The 8785-nt window shown below is 37.1% G+C and overlaps 1 protein-coding gene across 2 annotated transcripts; it reads right to left on the bottom strand.

Annotated features, from left to right (window-relative positions):
• Positions 1-4338: 4338 nt before the first annotated feature.
• LOC116315351 (cytochrome P450 2J2-like) lies at positions 4339-8524 on the bottom strand. Of its 2 annotated transcripts, none has more exons than XM_039607509.1 (8): positions 8049-8524; positions 7569-7718; positions 7265-7425; positions 6654-6830; positions 6423-6561; positions 6040-6227; positions 5180-5321; positions 4339-4914 (listed from the first exon to the last, which is right to left on the bottom strand). In XM_039607509.1, exons 1-8 carry the CDS (start codon positions 8095-8097, stop codon positions 4739-4741), a joined length of 1182 nt encoding a protein of 393 aa, XP_039463443.1. In that variant the 5' UTR covers positions 8098-8524; the 3' UTR covers positions 4339-4738. The 2 variants fall into 2 exon arrangements, with proteins under 2 accessions (XP_039463443.1, XP_039463444.1); XM_039607510.1 differs by having other exon boundaries at positions 4348-4914; positions 6423-6558; positions 8049-8512.
• Positions 8525-8785: the final 261 nt, after the last annotated feature.

The raw sequence follows: 8785 nt of genomic DNA, 5'->3' as shown, positions 1-8785 counted from the left end.
TCATCTCCATAGTAACCAGCCGGAAGAGCTCAAGCTCCTGACTTGAATTATGTGGTTGCAGAGAGAGAGGTGACAGAGATTAAATATATGATTGACAATAACTGCAAGGTGCCCAGGTCCTGTGGCTATAAAACAAGCCCAAATCTTCACCCCTCCACCATCGTGCCTACAGTCGGTGTGACGTGTTACAATTGTTTAATTTTTACATTTACCTAATTTTAAAACATGTTAGGGATCAGAATATTTTTGTTATGTTGCTACATGAAATCCTAGAACTGAAAGAGGTGTACTTCCTTTTTTACCACGATAGAAGGCAATAAGGACCGGTTTGAAACCAATGTTGATTCATTTCACTAGTTCAGCAAAACATCAAACAATTAACATGTGGATTGTGTAACTTTGGGATTGTGTACTTATGCAGTATAGTATCCTTTTTTTTCCATGTGGGCCAAATTGAGCGGTAGGATCTTGCCCATCCTCACATTTGACCTCTGATCTAAAAGTGAGATCAGAATTAAAATGTGACATGATATTTGGATGTAAACTATATAATGTGATGTTGAAACTAACCATATACCAATGACATTTTATGAAACTTTCACCTAAAGTTTGATCTTATTTAACATTGAAGAAGAGGTCAGCGGTCCTAACATATTTAGAACCACACTATATCATTCCCCATATGTATATATGTTGTCAATGCAAGCAGTGGGAGTAAAAAATCATAGTTTTAGATCTTTTTAGGTCTGTATTTGAACTTGAGATAACTCTATTGACCTTGAATGAGAGGCCAGTGTGTAGAGAAATGACTGCAAATACGAGGTTTCAAGTGATTCCCCTTAAAGGTTATAATGGTCTGTGGGTGTTATTGCATATTTTTAAACACTGGAATACTTTATAAGTGTATTTATTAACAAAAATCCCACAAGCTAAAAAAGAATTAAAATACTCTGACATTATATTTTACTTACACTAGAGAGAGAGAGAGAGATATAACATTCTTGAACATCAAAAATTTTAGCAGAAGACAGTCATTGAGAGAGGGCCAGGAAGCATTAGAAAATGAATGGTTGAATTGGTTCTGATGGGCTCTTACAGGTGATGGATGAACTTGTTATTGTTTTGTTGAAGATCCACATGCAGTGAATTATCATTTCTGGAGTGTATTTCACTTGTTATGCAAAGTGGTGAAAAACAACAAGTATATTTTCTCAAGCATTGTACTTATATTACTTATACAATTTCAGCTGCTCTCTTATTTTGAAGGGGACATCACAGCAGATAGACCTGCAGATTGATTTGGTACACATTTTACATCCAAGTTTGAGACTGGAACTAGAAGTACACGAGTGTGTGAGTAATGGGCACTCACCCGTACTGTCAAACTTCCCTGTAATCGAATAATGTCATTTATTGTCTGGAGAATATACTTTTTATTGCTTGTCAGTGTACTCAAATCAATTGCCGAAAACCAAACAGCAGATGATGTTTGAGACTGCATTATTAATCAGGTTCTTAGCATTAAAGGGTTTGCCTGTAAAATGAAAAGAAAAACACCTCTTGAATATACTAAAATAATAAATGAAATTTTTTTTTTTTTTTTCTTAAATAAGGGGGTCCAGCTGCTTGGCAGGGCTCAGTTGGGAACAAATGGGACCTTATTTTTGAAAATTGCAAGTGGTTCAAACATTGCAAAATGTACACAGTTCATGAGGCCTAGAAATAAACATCGGTGGATCAGGGAAATATTCCCAGTCAGTGTTTCAGAACATTTTAGCAAATAATTGTGAATCTAAAGAAAGAATTGGTTCTATATCTATAAAGCTAAAGTCAAATGAACAGGATATAATGCATGTCAACAAGTGGAGAAAAGTGGAGAGTGGGTGCCGTTTGCTGTTTGGCCTCTGATTAGAACCCCTTATTAAAATAAAAAATTAGGTGATGAGCCGCAGGTAAAGAAAAGTCTTTAGTACTCTGAACCCTCTAATGTCATATGGTATGCAGGGAGAAATTATATTTAAATGTTATAAAAACATGAAAAACATAAATAACATGCCACTATATTGTATTTTTTTTGTGCCTTGCTGATCTGAAAGCATCTGTGAGATACTGGCACTCTTGCTGGATGGATGACTCAGGGTCTTCTTCCCCAGACCAAAGTTTCTGAATGTGTGAGGAGCAAATCTCCTCTGTTGCTTCCAGAGATAACCATTTGACATCACAAGACCTTTTGGAAGTAAAAAATAATTTAGATCTGATCTTTAGATCTTTAGAGGAAAAATGCAACCACTTTTATCAAACACTACCTTTATTCCCTATAATTGATTCAAATAAGGGTATAGTTGGGCGATCCATGAAGTCTTCTCCTTGGTGAACCAGGGCTTCTTTCACAAGTTTGTAGCCATGAACGACCACAATCCTACCACCAAAGAGTAGAAGGCTGAAAATGTTTCCATATTTCTCTGCGAACTGAACACAGACAGTATATTGTTGTTGTTTTTGTAACAGGATACATTCGGAGGAGGCAATTGATATTTATCATTTCTACAATCAATACTTGTTGTTGTTTTTGTTTACTAAATATCAGCACGGCTAAAATTTAGTCATAGTAGTCTGCCAGCCAATTGTCCTGAACAGCTACGGCATGAACATGAGTTCTTATAATTATTAAAATGTCACTATATCAGGTGATAGCCCACCTGTGTCACGTTCTGGGTCATTTTGACCCAGCATTTTCAGTTTCTTGTATTTTGGTATTTTTCTGTATTATGGTTTATGTTCTGATTCTTTAGTTGTCCTGTTTTGAATATTGTAATCCTAAATTTCAGAGTTAGTTTGGTTAAGAGTTTAGTTCTTGGGTTTAGTTCAGTGTCAAGTCTGTGTCCGTCATGTTACCTGTTTTACTTTGAAGGTCTTGGTTCTTTGTTCATTGTGCTTAATGTTACTCCTCCCCTGTGGTGTCATGATTTGCAATTATGTCAGCTGTTTCCTCATGTGTTTCCACTTCCCATGATCATCCCTTGTGTATTTAGTCTGTGTGTTTCCATTTGTTCTCGGTCACGTCGTCTGTTTGCTCACCCTCTTGTCACCTTGGGTCTTTCATGGTGTGGTGCGGGACATGTTCATGTTTCTGGTTCTCATAAGTGTTTCATAGCTTCTTTCATGTTCCTGCACCGCATCATGTTCATAGTAAGTCATAGCCAGTTCTAGTATTCCCCAGTTTAAGTTTAAGTTTAGTTCAGCTTAAAGTTTTGCTCTCGCCTGGTTTTCTCTACCTGTGTCTCAGCCACAAATAAAGGCTTGTTTTTTTGTTAAAGTTATTTTGTCTCCCTCCCTGTCTACTTTTGGGTCCGTTAAACAAACACACCGGCGCACCCCGCCATGACAACCTGCAATGAGACTGTTAAGTTAATATTCAGTTAAATAGCGATAATTGTCAGGTATAACTGTCAGTTCAGTGAAGGTTGATTGAACCCTTTACCCTCATGGGCACATGAAGACCTCTATACAGAGGAAGCCAAATATACACATAGGAATGCGACTAAAAATAATTTACCTTTTTGTCTTGATAATTTCACTTGTTAAAAAAAATTGAATAGAAATAAAAATAAATAACTATTTACAAGTACTTACAAGTAAATTATATATATAACGCTTATTTGGTTAAACAAACAGTCCAAACTTCAAAAGAAGAACCCAAATTACTATCACAGAACCCATTACACAAAAATGGAATTAGTGCATTGCTGAATCTAATTGATTAAAATATTAAACATTAACTAATTTTATGTCTATAAACTAAAATATTACAGTTCTAATGCAGGATATATTAGGGTCCATTTAATTTATGAATTATGCTGTAATTGTACCCCAATCCTCTTAATCTCACAATTTTACTGTCACCAATCTGGAACTTCTTGTTGTTTTCAACCACCTTTGGAGGTGTGTACCATTGTGTGTCTGTACAAAGAACATGCGAATTCCACACAAAAGCTGCAGCCAGCAAAGTGGTTCACATCCAGCCTATAATTATCCTTTGTTTATAATCCTAACATTGATGAAATACTTGCCTCACCATGGCTACTTTAGTTTTGGTGATTTTTTTTCTCACTGGTTATTTGATATCATGCACATGTATATAAAGACAAAGAACACCTTAGAATTTAGTCTCTGTGTAAAAAGGTAAAGGTTTGATTTACAACCAAAATATTTTTTCTTTCACATGCCAGAATGTGGTGCTTGACTCACACGAAGACAGCAAGCGACTCTGAAAGCCTTTAAATAAAGAGTAAAGTGTTTATTGAAATTTTATTTTCACAAAACCCAATTGAAGTATCCAGATTACATCATGCATTCTCAAACTGACAAACAGCACTGAAACCAACTGCACTCCACCCGTCACACCTGATTCTGAAACTATATTGTGACCTTAAACACAAATCCTAATGACAGTGTGATTTATTTAAGCACATTGAGTCTGGTAGGTCTGACAAATTTAATGTGCTTTGGAAAGGACTTTAAGAAAGTTGGAAGAGAATGTATTTACTGCATATTTTAAAACAGTCCTTTAATACAGCGAGGACAAAAATAACAACTGGCATTATTCTAAAACTGTAATATAAGATATCATTGATTACAACAAATGTAATAGAATAGAATAGATTAGCTGGAAGACAGTGATTAGTTGCGATTCATTGTGCTGAGAAAGATATGCCCTCGGTTTACAAGAACTGGTGGTTTAACGTGGCACGGCACAGAGGCGGTAAGGTTTAGGACTGCGAGTGGCTCCTAACTTGAACTCCAGACTGGGCTGCTCTCCAGCAGGTGCAGAGAATGAAAACCTCTGAAGGAGGGAGGTAAAAAACAGGAATAACTCCATCCTGGCCAGCTGTTCTCCAAGACATGAACGCTTGCCTGAGTACACAATGAGACACAAGTTTTATTCACAGAATTTAGAAGTTAATCACTTTGATCACAGATTATTGCTGCAGCTCTGGAACTTAATAGAGATACCATTAAGAGACCGATCCCCTACCAAAGTTAAGGCTGTAACTGTAAATGGCTGCTAAGTCAAACAATTAATGGCAAGACATACTACTTTAGTAATTTTGCCTCTTTAAAGCACTTGGCTTTAAACAGCCTTTAACTGGATTTTGAGGAACTGTAACAACTGACTAACCTGTAGAAAAAGGAAGGAAGGCCTCTCTCCTCCTGAATTTACCATCCTGGTCGAGAAAGTGTTGAGGGCTGAAGGAGTTCGGAGTTTCCCACATTGTCTCGTCATTTAAGACAGAGTGTAGAGCAGGTATGATCATTGTACCCTGAGAAAATACTGCCAATTAGAAGTGTTATTTAAACATCTCTAGTGTTTGTTCTAGTCAGCGCGTCATACATGTTTCTGGTATTGCTGATTTTTCATGCATTTATTACTTCTACAATCATCTATTCATATTATCAGTTCGCTCTAAATGCTTGCTGAAAAGCCTTCAGTTGATCCAAAATGCTGCAGCAAGAGTACCGACAGGGAATAGATAGAGAGAGCATATTTCATTCATATTAACTTCTATGAAACTTGTGGTTCCCAGTATATTTAAAAGTAGAATAGCAGGCCGAGCCTTCAGTCTTCAGCCCCTCTTCTGTTTCTCCCAGTTTGGATGTGGGAGACAGACACCCTCTGTACTTTCAAGATTAAGCTTAAAACTTTCTTTTTTGATAAAGCATATAGTTAGAGCTGGATCCAGCGACCCTGAACATTACCGTAGTTACATTGCACTAGGCCTAGAATGGTGTGTGTGTGTGTGTGTGTGTGTGTGTGTGTGTGTGTGTGTGTGTGTGTGTGTGTGTGTGTGTGTGTGTGTGTGTGAGAGAGAGTTTTCATGATGCACTGAGTGGTTCTTCTTCAAAACAAAATGTTATTGAGGACAACAAACTTTGAGAATCCTGGCATTAGATGATAAAAGGACAACTTTTTCATTCAAAATCTATCTGAAAACCAAAAAAAAAAAAAGTCTATAAAAGGTACACAATTGCTTTGTGTACCTTTGGGATTGTGTACTTATCCAATGTTGTGTCCTTGTTTGCTACATGGGCCACATTGAGGGGAATGATGTTTCCTATTCTCTGGATCTCATGGATGACCGCATCAGTATAGGGCATGTTTTCTCTGTCAGTCATAGATGGCTGTCTGGATGAACCAATCACAGCATCGATCTCAGCCTGGACTTTTTCTGCACATAGTGAGAAAACGAACTGGTGGCTGTTGTTGCAATTTGGCACTATTAAAAGGAACCTGGATTAAAAATAAAACTGAAATAAACTGAACACAATAAACCAACACAAGAATGATCTGTGAGAATTCTCTGAAAAAAGTAATAGAATGGTCACAAATATGTATTCATGATCAGTATTGTTCATACACACACCTTGAATGTCAGGGTAGTAGATCATGTATAGCAGCCCCCAGTGTAAAGTAGTTGTAGTAGTTTCAGTTCCAGCACCAAACAAGTCCAGGGTGCAAAAACACAAATTGCTGAGACTAAAACCAGAGTCTTCGTCCTCCTTCTATCAGAGACACAAAAGCCAGAAGCAAGAAATAAAAGGCATGCTTCATTAGAAAGTGTAAATGAACAAGAACACATTTTGAAAATGCTCACCTCCCCCATTTCTATGAGAAAAGCATCAATGTAGTCTCTTGGTGATGATGGGTTGAGGTTTTCTCTGTGTTCTTTGATCTTAACTTCTATTAAGTCAATTATCTTTTGGGTCAGAGTGAATATTTTTTGGTGAGGTCCAGGCAGCCACCTCATCAGCCAGGGTAATGTGTTGTAAATCTACAGAACAGGAAGACAGTAGTAGTGATAGGTGAAATCGTGCTAAAGTAGGCTTAAACTGTGATAGACAGTAATGGAAAGTAACCAAGTAAAATAATTTAAACACAATTTTGAAGCATACTTTAATAGTAATTAAAATCTGTTTTACACCACACCAGATTTCATAAGTAACTTTCTTCCTCCACTGTAGTTAAAGGAGCACAACAGTGAAATATTTCAGGAAACATAATCTGCTTTGAGATATCAGTCTGAGAATCTGAGACAAGGCACAGCCCTGGTGGAGTCTAATGTGCACAATAGCTATGCTCCACTAACTGCTCGGTTTGCAAAAACAGCTTTTCCTTGGGCTGCACAAAAACATTCAGTTAAAGTTTCTCATTTGTTATTTTTAAATCCTGAATCAAACAACACTACAGTATGTAAAAGAGTTTCACCTGTGTCCACATGCTTCCCTCCAAGTAAACTATCTCATTGAAGAGCTGCAGAATTGACTGAAACTGCTTGTCGGTGTACTCAAATCGATTCCCAAACACCAAGCAGCAAATGATGTTGGACACAGCGTTGTTTAACAGTGACTGGGTATTAAAAGGCTTTCCTGAAAGAGGATATGTCCATTAGACAAAACATTAGAGCAAACTCATAATTAATTTCGATTATGTAAAAAAAATGTGTAAGTTTTTGTGTGTGTGTGTGTGTGTGTGTGTGTGTGTGTGTGTGTGTGTGTGTGTGTGTGTGTGCCTTGATGATCTGCAAAAGCCTCTGTGAGATACTGGCACTCCTGCTGGATGGATGACTCCAGGGTCTTCTTGCCCAGACCAAAGTTTCTGAGTGTGTGAAGAGCAAATCTCCTCTGTTGCTTCCACTGATACCCATTTGATATCACAAGACCTTTTGGAAAAACAAAACAGCGTTAAACCCAAAGTAACTTAAAATTAAGGTCAGTAAAATACTGACCTAAGTTTTAACATTGCTAAATAGTCTGATGATGCTGGTCTAATAAAAATAATAATAATAATAATAATGGATTGGATTGGATTTATATAGCGCTTTTCAAGGCACCCAAAGCACTTTACAATGCCATTATTCATTCACACTCACATTCATACACTGGTGGAGGCAAGCTACGGTTGTAGCCACAGCTGCCCTGGGGCAGACAGACAGATGCTGATGCTGGTCTAATTAAAACATCTTGAAAAACTTTTCAAGGAAAATGATCACCTTTATTCCCAACCAATTCTTCAAACATTGGTAGGCTGGGACGATCCATGAAGTCTTCTCCTCGTTGGATTAGGGCTTCTTTGACAAGCTTGTAGCCATTAATAATCACAGTTCTTTGACCAAAGAATCGAAGGCTGAATATGTTTCCATATTTCTCTGCAAACTGAACATGAACAGAAGATTCTGTTCAGTGTTGGGTTGGGATGTGCCTCATTTAGGTGACCGCTTCATAATTTTGGCTATTTCCTCTTAAGAAAGCCAATATTAATACAGCTTCTTCCAAAGCAATTAAAGCAATTAACTTGCTTTATAAATGCACTGTCTGCTCGTTTATTACTTTCCAACCCACTAGTAACTCATGATAATAGTTGCGTTCTAGCTGTAGAATGCACACACACTAGGACAGAGTATTAGGGCGAGAAAAAAAATTACTGTTGATCATTTTGAGAATAAAGTAAAAAATGTATTTTGAGAAAAAAGTCAAAATACTATTTAGAGGAAAAGTCGAAATGTGGAGATTACCGTAGTTGTTTCACGACAAACTGCCACGTTTGCTATACCCTCTGAGTTAGTGAAATCATACCTCAGAATGAGTTGTTAGTAACAAGAAAGGAAATTATTTCTGTTTAGCACATAAACATATTAGGATGTTGAAAAGATGGTGCAGAAAGCTTCATCTGCTCAGACGGAAAAACACACAAACTTCAAACAGTTGGCCAGATTTGTACAAAATGAAA

This window comes from Oreochromis aureus, linkage group 23, assembly GCF_013358895.1.
Source record: "Oreochromis aureus strain Israel breed Guangdong linkage group 23, ZZ_aureus, whole genome shotgun sequence".
Classification (NCBI taxonomy): Eukaryota; Metazoa; Chordata; class Actinopteri; order Cichliformes; family Cichlidae; genus Oreochromis; species Oreochromis aureus.
The sequence above is the reverse complement of the archived record's forward strand: the minus strand, read 5'-3'. Positions and strand labels throughout refer to the sequence as shown.

Coding starts and splice junctions, on each gene's coding strand:
- LOC116315351 (XM_039607509.1), bottom strand. CDS start 8,097: ATGGATCGTCCCAGCCTACCAATGTTTGAAGAATTGGTTGGGAATAAA. Junction 7,719..8,048: donor AGAATTGGTTGGGAATAAAG/GTGATCATTTTC, acceptor TTTTTCCAAAAG/GTCTTGTGATATCAAATGGG. Junction 6,228..6,422: donor CTACTACCCTGACATTCAAG/GTGTGTGTATGA, acceptor CACTATGTGCAG/AAAAAGTCCAGGCTGAGATC.